This window comes from Fusarium pseudograminearum, chromosome 3, assembly GCF_000303195.2.
Source record: "Fusarium pseudograminearum CS3096 chromosome 3, whole genome shotgun sequence".
In the NCBI taxonomy this organism is placed as follows: Eukaryota; Fungi; Ascomycota; class Sordariomycetes; order Hypocreales; family Nectriaceae; genus Fusarium; species Fusarium pseudograminearum.
The window spans coordinates 1,915,469-1,931,276 of record NC_031953.1 but is presented as its reverse complement, the minus strand read 5'-3'; the positions used below and the strand labels follow the sequence as shown (position 1 = coordinate 1,931,276).

At 50.6% G+C, this 15,808-nt stretch overlaps 5 protein-coding genes across 5 annotated transcripts, besides 1 other annotated feature; 3 read left to right on the top strand and 2 right to left on the bottom strand.

Moving 5' to 3' along the window:
• Positions 1 to 1,210: 1,210 nt before the first annotated feature.
• FPSE_07151 (uncharacterized protein) lies at positions 1,211 to 7,461 on the top strand (the record flags this gene model as incomplete). The annotated part of the gene is made up of 2 exons (XM_009260269.1): positions 1,211 to 1,502; positions 1,565 to 7,461. The coding sequence occupies 2 exons, from the start codon at positions 1,211 to 1,213 to the stop codon at positions 7,459 to 7,461; spliced, it is 6,189 nt and encodes a 2,062-aa protein (XP_009258544.1).
• A 664-nt stretch (positions 7,462 to 8,125) lies between these two features.
• Positions 8,126 to 10,520, top strand: FPSE_07152 (uncharacterized protein; the record flags this gene model as incomplete). Its single annotated transcript, XM_009260270.1, has 2 exons — positions 8,126 to 9,604; positions 9,654 to 10,520. The coding sequence occupies 2 exons, from the start codon at positions 8,126 to 8,128 to the stop codon at positions 10,518 to 10,520; spliced, it is 2,346 nt and encodes a 781-aa protein (XP_009258545.1).
• Positions 8,524 to 8,616: a repeat region.
• A 611-nt stretch (positions 10,521 to 11,131) lies between the features above and the next one.
• Positions 11,132 to 12,351, top strand: FPSE_07153 (uncharacterized protein; the record flags this gene model as incomplete). The annotated part of the gene is made up of 2 exons (XM_009260271.1): positions 11,132 to 11,597; positions 11,648 to 12,351. 2 exons carry the CDS (start codon positions 11,132 to 11,134, stop codon positions 12,349 to 12,351), a joined length of 1,170 nt encoding a protein of 389 aa, XP_009258546.1.
• Positions 12,352 to 12,590: 239 nt separating this feature from the next.
• On the bottom strand, positions 12,591 to 14,155 carry FPSE_07154 (uncharacterized protein; the record flags this gene model as incomplete). Its single annotated transcript, XM_009260272.1, has 2 exons — positions 12,591 to 13,874; positions 13,928 to 14,155. 2 exons carry the CDS (start codon positions 14,153 to 14,155, stop codon positions 12,591 to 12,593), a joined length of 1,512 nt encoding a protein of 503 aa, XP_009258547.1.
• A 733-nt stretch (positions 14,156 to 14,888) lies between these two features.
• FPSE_07155 (uncharacterized protein) lies at positions 14,889 to 15,618 on the bottom strand (the record flags this gene model as incomplete). Its single annotated transcript, XM_009260273.1, has 2 exons — positions 14,889 to 15,391; positions 15,444 to 15,618. 2 exons carry the CDS (start codon positions 15,616 to 15,618, stop codon positions 14,889 to 14,891), a joined length of 678 nt encoding a protein of 225 aa, XP_009258548.1.
• Positions 15,619 to 15,808: the final 190 nt, after the last annotated feature.

Sequence of the window (15,808 nt, the reverse complement as noted above, 5' to 3'; positions counted from 1 at the left end):
TCACCGACCCAACTACTAATCCGCCCCTTACCAGCTTGACTAAGGGAGAGCGGACGGGATCCCGTATTTTCTGGTAGGTATGGTCGTATGTGATGGTTTGTGGTTGTAGTTGGGATTATAGCATCTTGCCTTCATCACTCAGTGGCAGAGCTTAGATAGCACTCCTCGGCAACTCGACTAATGATGGTGCAAAGAACCTCGAACTACCCCAATACACTGCTTTCCCGTGGAAAGGGATCTCGCTACTAGGTTATACATAAACTAAGAGCTTGGAACTGTTACTTAAGGCTCCGGAATCTCTGGTGGTGATGCTCAGATAGGTGGATAGCCGCAAACTGATTAGAAGGCCAAAGATATATACGAGAAGAAAATAGTCAATTACAACAGTCACCGACCATTGAATACATGCATCATTATCTAAAGCAGTGGTGTTGATCGTATTGCTTTTTGTCTACGTTATCCTTCTGGAGGATCCTTGGCTGATGGATCATGCCTGGCGTTCGATTAGCCAATGACTTTAGTAGCTGATCCTTAAGGATGTGGTCTAGCAAGTACTATAATGACCTATGGGAAAAACTTGATGAGATGATACTGTGTTTTCCGTCAACTTCTGTTGGCGCACGAAATAGAGACGTACGAACGTTGAGAAGTGGCGTAAGCTGTACAACCGTTGAACCATCACGAAAGTATGTGATCCCTATAATGCTCCCACACTCTTTCTATGATTCACTGCTTTTAGACTTGCCTATCTATATTTAGGACCCCATCGTCTTAGTCTTCGCAACCTAGGTAGGTAAAATGAGCATATTCTCAAAATGATTACAAGAATATATCTTCATTCCTGTTCTAGGTCCTGGGTATAGGGTAATCTCCAGGCTTCCGGATTAATGTTGGCGCCGTACAACGCAGCTAGCTCCTGTAGTGGGCCCGTGCGCGTTGCTTCCTTCCCTGGTAGCAAACAAAGGTAGGCGTGTCGGATCTTCAGCTTTGAAGCTCCAAATTTCCTGGTCTCTCCAACAACAATCAAAGCCTCCATTTCCTTTGTCGGGGATTTTTTTATCAACGTCCCACATTCATTCGTCAATCTTGAACATACAAAGCGAAGCGAAAACTTTACGTATTACCTTGTTCTTACCGCTTATCCTTTCCTCCTAGCGCGCAGCTTCGGGAATGACGAGTATCGCGCTATCGATCTGATCCGACCACGACCATGGCGGCCGCAGACGTGGATATTGGCTACGTCGCAGGCCACCTTGGCCTCGATCAGCCTGTTATCGCGTCCCTGACGACCGAGCCAACCGTTGAGCTCGTAAATATCATTTTGCAGGCTGTCGCAGCCAGAGCGCACGAGTTTGACACTCTGTATGCCGAAAAGCTCGAAACCGACATTTCACTCGAGAACGCGGTGCGCAGCAACGAAACGCGATCGCAAACCTCCAAAGCTACCGTGGACAAGGCCCTCAAGGATGTTGAAGAGGCTAGGCAGCAATTGAAGAATGAAGGTATGTGTCGGTGAGGCGTGGAGTTGAGCTGCATGATTGTTGACATTGCTTTTTCCACGTAGAAACCAAACGACAATCAGTTGAGAACGAGCTTCAAGTCTTCAAGGCTAAGAAGTCGGACTACGATGCCGAGATTAAGGCTCTCAATGATAAGATTGAGACCCTCCAGTCATCGAACCGAACCAACTTGAGCATCATCGAATCCAACAACAAACGCGACCAAACTATTACCGAAGAGCTCACAAAGCAGCACCAGCGTAACGTCGAGCTCTCCCGCGAGATTACCACTCTGCAGCAATCAGAGCAAAATGCGCGAGGCCAGCTCAGCAGTGCCAAGTACCGAGAAGAATCACTCCAGCAGCAGCTCGACCTTGCCCGGAAGAACAGCGAATGGCTAGAGAATGAACTCAAGACCAAGAGCGAGGAGAGTCTTAAGTACCGAAAGGAGAAGGGTGCCCGCATCGCTGAGCTGCAACGACAAAATGAAGACATCCAATCTCAGATGGATGCTCTCAAGCGAACGGAACAGCAACTCCGCGAGCGACTCGACGCCATGCAGTCCAAGGCAGACGATGCTCTAGTGAAGCTCCAGAAGCAAGAGGGAACCCACGCACAAACGATCGAGAGTTACAAACACGAGCTCGAGGACCAGAGACGACTGGTGGAGATGTCCGACCAGTTGAGCAAGAAACACCAAGAGCGTGTGCGTGATCTCGAGGCCGAGAAAGAGCGACTCCGTGACAACTACGAAAACGAACTCCGACGAGTTCGAGTCGAGCTTGAGAAAGAACGGGAGAACTCTTCGCAGATGGAGGAACGAATCAATCAACTCCAGGCCGAAATTGACGAGCTTCAAGTGCGAGCTGAGCAGCACGTACCTCCACCAGCTGAATCTACACCACAGACCCCCCGTGCTAATGGCACTTTTATGCGACCCTCGTCTCCTTTCGCAACTCCCGGGTCTATTCGAGCCAAGGGCGCCATTACTGCGACACAGGCTCTTGATCAGCTGTATCAAGTCAAGGGTCAGCTGGCTACTGAGAGACGTCGCAACCAGCAGCTGTCTGAGGAGTTGGACAACATGATGTCTGCTCTGGAGGCGAAGGCGCCCGAGATGCAAGAACTTCATGCCGAAGCTGACCAGCTCCGAGAAGAAATTACTCGCATGTCAGAGCTTTCGCAGGACAGCTACAAGGAGCGTGATGACGCCAAGAAGGCGGCGAGAAAGGCCGAAAGCGCACTTGCAACTGCACAGTCTGAATCCAAGATTCTGCGCACTCAACTACGCGACCTTGGTACTCAGATCAACATGCTCTTGTTCCAGATCCACGCCATGGAGAAGGGCATGGACCAGCTCACAGACGAGGAGACTTACCGCCTCCAGCAACTGCAGAAGGGAGAGATTTCCGAAGAGGCCATATCAGACATGTCCGACACTCACCAGTTCATCACACAGAAGCTGGTCGTCTTCAAGGACGTCCAGTCCTTGCAATCCAAGAATGAGGAGCTTCTGCGTATTACTCGTGAGCTGGCTGATCAACTTGAGAGCGAGGAGGCACTCGCAGAAAAACATCAGGCTAAGCAAGATCACGACATGGTCGAGAAGCTCCAGCAAGAGCTGGTTCACATGACTGATGAGACAAGGTCAATCAAGAAGACCATGGACAGCTACAAGACTGAGCGAGACATGTTCCGACGACTTTTGCAACATCGAGGTGTTAACGGCGATGAAGCTTCCATGATGCGTAACTCGATTGCTGGCGGTGAACGCTTGCCTTTGGCTAGTATCGAGGCAACTGAGCAGACCGAGGCCCTCAACGAAGCCATCCGCAAGCTTCAATCCGAATACGACAACTATCGCGATGCTCAAGATGGAGTCCGTAAGGACTTGCGAGACCAAATCGATTCATTGTCAGCTGAACGAAACGCCCTTCAGACTGACAAGGTCAAGCTTCAAGCCGAGTCTCGACTTGAATCTGAGAGACGCGAAATGTTGCATACCAACTTCGTCGCCCTTCAAGGCGAGAATCACGAGCTTCAGAAGCGAAGCCAAATTCTATCCGAGACCGCTGCTAAGCAGGACATTCGTACACAGCAGGTTGCCGAGGAGCTAATCGAAGCTAAGGGGCTACTTGACAGTGTTCGCAATGAGACTGCCAACCTCAAGGCTGAGAAGAAGCTTTGGAAGGATATCCAGGACAGGCTGAGCAAGGACAACGAGAATTTGATTGAGGAGAAGAATCGCCTAAACAACCTGCTCGCAACTCAACAATCGCTCGAGAACGAGCGCAATATGTCCGACTCAGAGGCACGACGCAAAGCACAGTCCAAGATTGAAAGCCTCGAGCAGCAGCTTAGCGACACTCAGAGGAAGTTGAACTACGAGTCGGAAGAAACTAAGAAATTGCAGCTTAGGAAGGAGTACGAGTCGAAGGAGTCTCAGAAACGAATTGACGAGCTCATGACGAGTTTGAGTCAGATTCGTGAGGAGCACGTTGCTGTTAAGACCAGCAGGGACCATCTGCAGGCTCGTGTTGATGAGTTGACTGTCGAGTTGCGCAACGCTGAGGAACGTGCTGGAAGGCTTCAGCCTCGACCTACTCCCCGACCTGGCACCATGGAGGTTGGCGAACAACAGCAGCAACTTGAGAACGAGATCCAGGACCTTAATGTTGAGATCTCCGACCTCAAGCGAGATTTGGACATGGCCAACACCCACCTCGAAAATGCGAAGGCACAGGCTGAGCAGTTCAAGGAGCTTAGTCAGGCCAACGAAGAAGCCCTTGAAGATTTGCGAGGATCACAGGAGCAGTACCGTCAAGAGCTGGAAGCACTCATTGAGGAGAAGGATGCCAAGATCAAGGAGATTACCCAGCGCGCCGAGGATACATCTGCTGAATTGTCTCGATCTAATACCGAGCTTTCCAGCCTTCGTGACTCCCAGGGCGAGATTGCACGACGGTACGAGGACGAAAAGGCCATCTTGCAAGAGGAGGTGAGCCGTCTTAAGGAGGAGAGTGCCAGGCACTTGGAGGCCACTCGGTACCATCAGCAGGATCTCCGTTCCCAGGCTGAGATCGCTTCCAAGGCCCAACAGGATTACGAGCAAGAACTTGTTAGGCATGCTGAGGCTGCCAAGCTCGTGCAACAACTTAGAGCCGATTATAACGCCCTCAAGAGCGAGGCGGCGTCTCTGAAGTCCGAGGCCGACTCTGCCAAGGTAACTCTTGCTCAAAGTGAAAGCTCTTGGGAGGATCGTCGACAACAGTTGGAACGAGAGATGGCGGAGGTCAAGACTCGACGGGAGGATGTGAACTCACAGAACAAGATCCTTCACCAGCAACTGGAGGCCTTGACTGCACAAGTCACAGCGCTTCAGCAGAAGCGAGGTGGAGATGACGAGGAGGATGAAAGGATGTCGCCTGTTCCTTTGGGAGATGCTACCGAAGGTCTGCGCGAACTCAATAGCTATCTTCGACGTGAGAAGGAAATTCTCGAGGTTCAGTATGATCTCAAGGCTCAGGAATCCAAACGACTTCAACAACAACTCGAGTATACCCACTCTCAACTGGAAGAGGCACGTCTCAAGCTCGACCAAGAGCGCACGCAAGCTGCTCAGAGTGGCAGGACATCTATGACACACCAAGACCTCATGGAGAAGCTGAATGAGTTAAACATTTACCGCGAGAGCAGTATGACGCTGCGAAACGAAAACCAACAACTCAAGGACCAAATCGGCGAAAAGAACCAGAGAATCGAGGAGATGGAGGCTCGAATCCACCCACTGGAAGCAGAGATTGACACACTCAAAACTCAGAAGTCTTTCTTGGAGGATGAGATTAAGCAAATCCAGGAGGACCGCGACAGATGGCAGAAGCGCACCGAGGGCATCTTGACCAAGTATGGAAGAGTCGACCCTGCCGAGATGGAGCAGCTCAAGGAGAAGATCACCGAGTTGGAGGCTGAGCGAGATACACTGAAGCAGGGCGAAGAGCCCCTGAAGGCTAAGCTCGCAGAGGTCGAGGCCAATTTCGAGACTGAACAAGCCAACTGGGCCGCTACCCGCGCCAAGATTATCGAACAGGCCAAGGAGCGATCAAGGAAGCTTACCGGAGAGAAAAACGAGGCAATTCAACGCTCCACTCAAGCCCAAGAGAGCTTGGACAAGGCCAACGCCGAGCTTGAGGGTATCAAGAAGGAGGCGGAGGAGTCTAGGAACCAGAGGTCTGAGCTGGAGCAACAAATCAGGAACTTCCAAAAGGAGATTGAGCAGTTACGACAACAAGCACAGACCACCCAGCCTGCACCCAGCACTGCCCAGTCAAACGAGGTCTCGGGCTCCTCTGAGATTGTCGCTCAACTCGAACAGCAGCTTGCTAATCTTCGCAATGAGCTCGATAGCATCAACGGACAGAAGCAGAGTGCCGAGCAGCAACTCGAGACTCTCCGAGGTGAGCTGCAGTCAGCTATCTCAGAGCGAGATGAGGTGGCTAAGAAGCTTGAGGAGGCTGCCAGCACCACTGCACCGGCTGCACAGACTGCTCCCGAGGTTGTTGCTCAGGCTAACGGGCAACCTGGCGCTGGCATCACTGACGAGGAGAGGAAGGCCCTTGAGGAGAGGGCTGCGGCTGCAGAAGCCAAGGCAACCGAGTTTGAACAGAAGGCCAACGAAGTTGAGGCCAAGATTCAAACTACAATCAAGGAGCGTTCTGACAGAATGCGAGACACCTTGAACGCCAAGCTTAAAGAGAGCAGGCAACGCATGGAAGACGAGTTCAAGAAGAGGAACGCGGATCTGGATCTCCAGTTCAAGCAAGAGAAGCAAATCTGGCTGGCTGAAAACCCCAATGCCAAACCCAACACAGATGCTCCCAAGACCGAAGCAACGGAGCAGCAACCTCCTGCAACGCCTTCCAAGGCTGAACCTCCCGCCGTGCCTCCAACACCCACATCTGCTGGGCCGACCGATATGTCTCAGCTTGATGATGCCGGCATTCGACAATTCCTTGCAACCAACCCTACGGTCAAGAACATTGTTGCGGCCAACATCAAGAAGAAACTTGAGATTGAAAGCTCTAAAGTGAAGGCAGAGCTAGAATCGTCGCTAAAGAACGAGTACGAATCCAGGATTTCATCAGCTCGAGAGCAGGCCCAGCTTATGGAATCAAAGAAGTCTACGTTGAGAATTAATATGGCCGAGAACAAGCTGAGACTGGCTGCTGCCAAGATCAACGTTGTCGAGAAGGCGGCTTCTGAGACACCCCAGAAACCCGTCGTCGAAGTCTGGGAAGTGGCCAAGACAGCGCAGGCACCCCCTCCTGCACCCGCTGTAGCAAAGCCAGCTCCTGCAAAGCAAGGGCCAGCACCCGGCCTGCCTCCAACGCCTGCGACACCTGCAGCTAAGGGCGCCCAAGCAGCACCAACGATGACACCAGCAGGTGCACCACCTACAACGGAAGTTAAGCCCGCACAGGCCGCGGCTCCGGCGGCGAGTGGAGTTCCTCCCCCTAAGGCCAACCCCTTCGCCGCTTCTACAAACGCCTCCTCGGCTTCTGTTGCCAACCCTTTCGCTACTAAGAATGGAGGTGGTGCGGCTCCCGCTACCAAGGAGGGTCAGCCTCAAGCCCAGGCGCACCAGGGCCAGCAACAGACTCAACAGCAGGGTCAACAACAAGGTCAACAACAAGGCCAGCAGCCAGTACGATCCGGCATCCCCATGCCTCGTGGTGGTGGTGGTGGACGCGGAAGAGGCGGGGCCTATGTGCCTCCAGGTCAGCGTGGAGCCAGTGGCACTCAAGAGGGCGGACATGGCCATGCTGGCCGCGGAGGTCGAGGAGGACGTGGAGGTGGCCGTGGTGGAATGAATCCAGGTGCTAATGACTTCCAGCCTGGCAACAAGCGCCCACGAGGTGATTCTGAGGTTGGTGGAGGGGCCAAGCGTGCTCGGGGAGCGCATTAATAGACCAACGGGGTTGGCATATTCCGAACGGAATTGGGTTATTTGAGGCGTACAACACAAACAAAACGTATGTAATTATTTGACTTTATGGCATGGAAGGTGAATGCATGGGACGAGAGAATGGACGACTGTTTATGGAGAGTGTTACAGCATTACATGTTTACATACTGTCTTTGGGTTCCTAAACGGAAAAAGAGAAATATTTCCTTGGTTTAAAATTCTACAAAACGATTTGCACTTGCTTGAGAACCTATACAGTGATGGGTGTCTTGTGGTACCAAGACAAGGTACAGAAGAATAATTGATGAATCCAAGTAGAGGCAACGGCTGTCATCAACCACGTGTACATCAGCATATGTGTGACCCTCCGCTTACTGATGATAATTTGTGAGACATGGGCCAAGTATAAGTATCTCCTGATGGAACGCGTCTCATGGTGTTGGTTGCAGTTCACCAGTGGTGGAGGTCGGTGGATCGGCATCAACTTTTGCCGATAACGATAAGGCAAGAAAAAGTGTCAACGAAAAAATTGGGGACCTTCTTACAGATTTCAAGACCAACTCGGCCAGGAAGAACAGGACATTATAGCGACTTCCCTGCGACAAACGACGACAAAATAGGAAATCGCGACCGCCTTTAAACTAGGCGACTTCCTTCTACTCAAATGGTCCCTCCATCAAAAAAGCGCAAGCTCCCCGCCGCAACCGGTCCCGCCACGAAACGATCGAAAAACATACCCAAACCTTCAAGCTCCAAGAAGAAGAGCGGAAAGGAGTCGCGCAGTACCGTAGAGGCCGGTGCGCTTTCCTGGGCTTCAGTCGGAGAAGACTTCGGCGGACTTGAGGTCATTGAGGGCGTGGACGTTGTCAAGGATGGTAACCGAGTGCAATTCCTGGTGTCTGGCGACAAGAACAAAAGCAACATAATCGACCCCCAACAAGAAGTTGTCGATGGCGATCGACCTTTTGAAGGGTTTGGCGACGACGCTGTGGAGGTCGGGGATATCGATTCCGGCGAAGTTGGCAGTGATCAAGCTGGCGCTGAGAGCAAGAAACCTCAAGGGAAGAATAAGGGCAAGAATGAGCCAAAAGAAGGGCAAGAAAAAGCAGACCAAGAAACCAACAAAAAGCAGAAACAAAAACAGAACAAGAACAAACTGGATGGGAAGAACGGTGCCGGCAACAAACAAGACGAGCAGCTGGTCAAGGCCGCGCAAGGCGTACAAAAGTCCTCTACACGCGGGGGCAACACGTTCGGCGCGCTGGCCGATGGGAACGACTACAAAGACCAAGAAGACGTCGACATGGCGGCCTGGGTTTCTCTGAACCTGTCACCCCAGATCATTTCGGCCATCGCAAAGCTCAAGTTCATGAAGCCGACCAAGATTCAGAAGAGGACGATTCCCGAGATTGTGGCTGGCCATGACGTTATCGGCAAGGCGCAAACAGGTTCCGGAAAGACTCTCGCATTCGGTATTCCCATGGTGGAGCGGTGGTTGGAGATGCAGGAGCAAGGTGTCAAGAGAACGGGTCCCATGTCTTTGGTGCTTTCTCCGACCCGAGAATTGGCCAAGCAGCTTGGAGACCATCTCAAGGCACTATGCGACGGCCTCCCTAGCGCACCGTACGTGTGTGTTGTGACAGGTGGTCTCAGTATTCTAAAGCAGCAGCGACAGCTGGAGAAGGCCGATATTGTCATTGGTACACCCGGTCGTCTTTGGGAGGTTCTTAGTGGTGACCGAGCTCTGCAAAGCAAATTTGCCAAGATCAGATTCCTTGTTGTCGATGAAGCGGATCGACTTTTCAAGGTTGGACAGTTCAAGGAGGCAGAAGATATTATTGGAGCTCTTGATGGAAAGAGCCCCGGTGATGACGCTGAAAGCGAGGAGGAGTCGGAGGACGAGGATGAGGATGATGAGGGTGCTGCACGACAGACCCTCGTCTTTTCAGCTACTTTTGACAAGGACCTCCAGACTAAGCTGGCTGGCAAGGGCAAATCTTCAGGAAATGACGACGAGAAGATGGCGTATCTGATGAAGTGCCTCAAGTTTAGGGGCGAGCCCAAATTTATCGATGTCAACCCTGTCAGTCAGATGGCCGAAGGTCTCAGGGAGGGACTTATTGAGTGTGGTGCTATGGAAAAAGTGAGTTTACAGCACATATACACAACTTCACGATACTAACAAATTGCAGGATCTCTACCTTTACACTGTTCTTATTTTAAACCCCGGCCGCCGCACTCTGGTTTTCACAAATTCCATCTCTGCTGTTCGCCGTCTTACACCCCTGCTTACGAACCTCAACCTTACAGCTCTGCCCCTACACTCTCAAATGGCACAGAAGGCGCGTCATCGTTCTCTCGAACGCTTCACTGCTTCCCGCAACTCCATCCTTATTGCTACTGATGTTGCTGCTCGTGGTCTTGATATCAAGGAGGTTGACCAAGTCCTGCACTATCACGTTCCTCGATCTGCGGATACTTACATCCATCGATCTGGTCGTACAGCTCGTGGCGAGTCCAGCGGTATTAGTGTAATCCTTTGTGCTCCTGAAGAGGTTCTTCCCACACGTCGTCTCGCAAGCAAAGTTCACGCCGAGCGCAGCGCGGGTGTCAAGAGAGAGCATTTCATCCAGACTCTTATGATTGACCGCAAGGCCGCATCGCGCCTTAAGCCTCGTGTGGATTTGGCCAAGAAGATCGCTGATACAATACTTGCCAAGGAAAAGGCCCACAGCGACGATACATGGCTGCGCAATGCTGCCGATGAGCTCGGCGTAGAATATGACTCCGACGACCTCGAGGAAATCAACGCGGGTGGTGGTAAGGGTGGTCGTGGTGGTGGACGAAAGAGAAAGGAGCAAACAGCCAAGCAGCTCACCAAGGCGGAAATGGGCGCTCTCAAGGCTCAGTTGAGAGAGGAGCTAAGCAGGAGAGTGAACCTGGGTGTGAGCGAGAGGTATATCACAGGCGGAAGAGTTGATGTCAGTGCACTATTGAGAGAAGGACAGCAAGGAGGTATGTTTTTGGGCAACACAGATGGATTGGGCTTCGACCTGTAGTGTTATGGAGATTTTGAGCGTGATTCGGCCCGGATATCTCACTTAAGGATGATGGGCTTTGTTGATAATAGAACAAAAGCACTATTCTTACTATATACTTCTCCTTTCGGTCCTTGATCAATTTGTCTGACTGTCCCTTTACAATGAGTCAAATGATTACTGTGTGTATTGCCATGTTGTATCTTGAAGCCGCGTAACCGCGGGAAACTTACAAGTTGGCCGCGGGGGTGAATGTGGAGATTCTTTGCCTGTAGCTATCCGAACTGTTTATCTATCATCCATCATGCACGTTTGCAGATCAAAGCACGAAGTGTAACTTACATCTAGCTGGGCAACTTACCCCAGCCTAGATCCACAACACCATGCAAGCCTCCGAGCCCGGCTCATACAGTAGCATCGAAACTAGCAACTCCCCGCGGGAAACTATTCATGATCAAATGAACATACAACACGAGAGATAACAGGCCAGGCGCAAATGATCCCGTTCCCCCTCATATGTGCGGGGTTGATAGATATGTGTATAAATACAATGACTCCAGAAAGATAATACAAAGACTCAAGAAGTCACCACAAACCATCCATCACTCAATCATCACTACAAAGCCTTCACAATGCCTAGTCTTGTAGAAACCCCCGAGTCTCTCTTCACACCCAAAGTCCAATCCAAACTTCATGCCAGTCGTGAGAAAGCATCTCGGGACTTTCGCTCCGATGTTGTCACCGTCCCCATCGAGGAGATGATGACTGCCATCCTGGAAGCATCTGTCAACGACGACATCTACGACCCAGAAGGTGACCCTTCCGTCAAAGCCCTGGAAGCTCGTCTTGTAGAGATGACAGGGATGGAAGCTGCTCTTTGGGCCATCTCAGGCACACAGGGAAACCAGATTTGCTTGAGGACGCATCTCACACAGCCACCGCATAGTGTTCTTCTGGATCATCGTGCGCATGTGCATTGTTGGGAGTCTGGGGCTTTGCCTGTCATTTCTCAAGCGAGTGCTACGACGATTCATGCGAAGAATGGAGTTCATTTGACGTTGGAAGATGTTAAGAAGAATATTATTGCTGATGGGAATAGTACGTTATCCTTCCTCGCGAAATGTCTGACAAAACGCTGACCATTACAGTTCACTTCCCACCTACTAGGGTTGTATCTCTAGAGAATACCCTCTCTGGAACGATTCTACCACTTGCAGATGCACAAGCAATCTCCAACTATGTTCGCTCATTCCCAGTTCCAGAAGGCCAGAAGCCCATCGCTATGCATCTTGACGGCGCTCGTATCTTCGACGGCGTAATTGGAGAAGGCGTTGATCTCAAGGCGTATGCAGCATGCTTCGACAGTATCTCCATCTGTCTAGCAAAGGGCATTGGCGCCCCAATGGGTAGTGTCATTCTCGGCAAGAAGCCCTTTATCGAGCGGGCCAAGTGGTTCAGGAAGATGCTGGGAGGTGGCACTCGACAGCCAGGAATGATGGCGGCGGCAGCTCTCGCAGCTCTGGAGTACAGCATTCCAAGGTTTTCATTGGTGCACACGATGACCAAGGAAGCTGCCGCGAGACTTGAAGCGGTTGGGTATAAGTTTGTCCTTCCGGTGCAGACCAACATGATCCTACCCGATATTGAAGCCGCTGGTATTCCGCCGGCAGCATTTGTCGAGTATTGTGCGAAGGAGAACATTGCGGTATTCCCAATGGCTAGACTCGTGTTTCATCACCAGACGTCAGAGGCGGCTGTTGAGAGCCTGGTGAAAGCGTTGACAAGGTTGATGGAAGATAAGAGGAACGGTGTGGCTCTGAACGACGGGGAGGCCCATGGAGGATACAGCTAAAGGAATCCATAATAGAACGTTTATTTATTAGTTTGTTTCGGCCGTATTTCGATGCATGCGTCCAGAGGAGGAATAATTGTTGCCCCCATCCATTGTGCCTTTGGTCGTTCTTCAATCGCCTTGATATCGTAGTCGAGAAGCAAAGCAGCCCCGATGAGCTTGAGCTCATGCGCAACAAAGAATCGTCCCGGGCTATACATGTTAGCATGCCATCGTTTGATATATTAGCAATGTCAAGCTTACCATGCGTGTCGACCATGGCCAAACGCCAAGTGAATATCACTAGTAGTCACCATTCCCAGACCTCTTATTCTCTTCCCTTCCTCCTCATTCTCTTTCTTCTCGTCGGCCGACTTCGCTTCCCAGGTTTCTCTAGGATTCGAGTACCTCCACGGAAAGTATTTCATAGCGTCTTTGTAAATACCCTCATCATGATGTGTCCCTTGAAGATTCACAGTAACGAAAGCACCACGAGGTAACGTCCACCCATAATCGGGGTTATGAAGACCCTCAGGCGCAATTACCTGCCGTTCGACAAGATTTGCTGCAAAGTTACTCAGGCGCTGGGATTCGCGAAATGATGAGTCGAGTCTCATGAGGGAAGCGAGGTTTTGCTTCGTCCAGGGACCCTCTACCGGTTTGTTCGTCTCGAGTTCATCTCTAATGGTATCAAGAGCGCGTTCAGAGGCCGGGAGGGACCAGAGATCCAACATCCAGGACTGGCCAGTTAGTACAGTTGTGTGAATAGCTGCAAAGTTTATAGGCAGAAGACGCTTAGAGATGACATATGGATTGAGCTCAAATGTGTTCCCCTCCGCCATGGCAAGACGAACATGCCAAGTTATATAATCTTCTGGAGGTGTCCAGCTCTTCATTTCGGGATCGCCAACTTCTTTGCGTCGCATGTCTTCTATGCGCTTTTCGATGGTCGGCAGCACACGACGCGTAGCTGCACGCCAATGAAGGTAATTTGGGATGGTGATGAGACGGCCGACAATAGGATGGAGAACTTGGGGGAAAGCGTGTAGCAAGAAACTGTTCCGGACAACGTCATCTGTGAAGCGCACCATAGAATCTATGAAAATAGGATCACGGCATATCGTGTCGCCCACAAGAAGACGGTTCGTAACTCGAGGAACGATGGCAAGCCACAAATCCCATATGTTGACTTTGGTGTAGCCTTGGTTGTCGACGTTACTGTGGTCCTTCTCGGCAGCTGCTTTGATCTTTGCCTCGACAGCATCCTTGACGGAGCTCTTGACCTCGTCCTGGACAGCTGGGACTAGCGATGAGAGATGGCGAGCTAGATACTTGTGCATAACGCGTTGCGCAAAGGTATCCTTGAGAAGTTCCTTGCCGAGAAAGTTGTACTCTGTGTGTAGGATCTTATCATGGGCGTGAGCTGCGGAGAGGATGTGGTCGGGCTGGTTCATCATCCATGGTATTTGCGACCTGGGGAGGATAACATCAGGAGGACGAGAGATTGGCGATGGAGCAATAAAGGGTAGGCCATTTTTGCCATACTATTTGCGATTAGAGACTTTATCTGATGTTTGTGGGAGGAAGACGGGAATACCTTTTCATAACCTTCACCAATCCATGCCTGATGCTGAGTAAAGTAGGCAAAACTATTTCGAATTCTAGAGAACCATTTCTTGGAGTCGTGACCAAGAACAGGAATGTCAGAAGGATACTGAGGTTGAGTAAGCAAGTCGACAATGAAAGAAATAAGTAAAAACAAAATGCTGTAGAGGACGACCCTTGCAAAGGTGATCTGCGCTAAGATATCGCCCAAGAAATTCATATTTGGAGCGTAAACACACGAGATAGCTTGAAAGATTGGGAGAGGAAGAAGGGAAAGAAGACAGTCGCGCTTGATATCATATCTATATAATAACGAGCTATAACTACCCCGGTCATAGCCAAGTAGCCAAGCCACATGTTTCCCGTCCTATCTTTCGTTCTTAGCCCTGGACCGACGAATGAGTGTGTATGAGGATGAGATGACGGCGTGAAGACAGGCATAGAGCTATAGGCTGATACTCGTTAAGCCAGTACTGGTTAGACTGGTAAGGTCGGTTAGAGCGGAACTTGGGTAGGCCAAGGGATAGCAGAAAACCAGAGACAGAAGCTGAGGATACAGAAAATAAATAGCTTAAGAGTGTGTCTAAGATGGCATAAAGTGACTAAATTATTTTGTTTTGTAGGCAAGCAGTATCAAGATTTCTGTATCCTCTCCCCGAGGCCAGGCTTACTGTACTGTTATTGATCACTTCTTCGTCAGCTGGTCGCTAGACTAGACTATTATAGCAGAAACCATCTCGTTCATTCCGTTCCATCTTGAAACTTTCTATATAAACTTGGAGAAACAAGGGAAAAGTATGTGTAACTGTATCTCTTGGCGCTGCTTCGCGCCTGTTTCTGAAACGTCTTTTATGTATCAAATGCAGGATCAAACATTTATTGCTGACCGTGATTCGATTACTGATTGAGCGGCGCTAAGAATTAAAGTTGACAGGGCTCAGGGGGTTGCCTACTTAGCGCTCCATATTCTCCCCCAGGTGTCTGCCAGATCCTAAACTCTCCATGGTATCAACTCTACTTCTCCTCCCAGATCCTCCAAGCTTCATCAACTCGAGTCCATTCGTGATACTCTCCTCGCCTCTAATCAAAAGTCCAATCTCGCCAGGATGGAACCAGTTCATCCAGACAAGCACCAAGAGCATCAGCATGCCGTCGAATACAAACACCCATACTTCGCTGCGCATCAATTGTCCGTCGTTGCCCTCGATGAACTCAATCACCCTGAATAGACTGCGCACCCAGATCAAAACGCCTGTCACGTACAGCGTTGCGAGATATGTCTGCCATCGGATTTTGGTCTGTGATGAATTCGGTGTTGGGGCACGCAACATGCGTATGTGGAAGACGGCGCTGACGATGATGAAGCAGCCAAAGAAGAAGAGCTGGACGAAAAGACCTCCAACGATAATCTTTTCACCCATCTTGTTCAGATCTTGAATAGCCATGAGACCGCCACCTATAACAATTGTCAGCGCTGTGCCCGGTAACCCCTTTAACTTGCGCCATACCGGATGATTGGAGCATAAACGATGCAACATCGCCAAACACAAAGAGCTTGGTAAGCCACTTGAGTGGAATCAGCGAATGATGCTCTCCGTCGGTCAAAAGAATGATTCTCCCCAGAATCATGTAGATCGAAGCTGCAAACAGTGCAGGCGCGATAAGAATCAGGACACTCTGCATGATGTACGGTCCCATCGTCCAACAGCCCGGTTCTTCATTGGTATTCAAGACTCGTCCGATGTATCCAACAACCTCGCCTGAAGCCTCTGAATTAGCTCATATCTTCATATCGCCATAATTAAAGGTACAACGTACAGAGTCCGCCCACGACCAACGGTATCAAGTACCATGTTCGAGTTCGCCAAAGTTG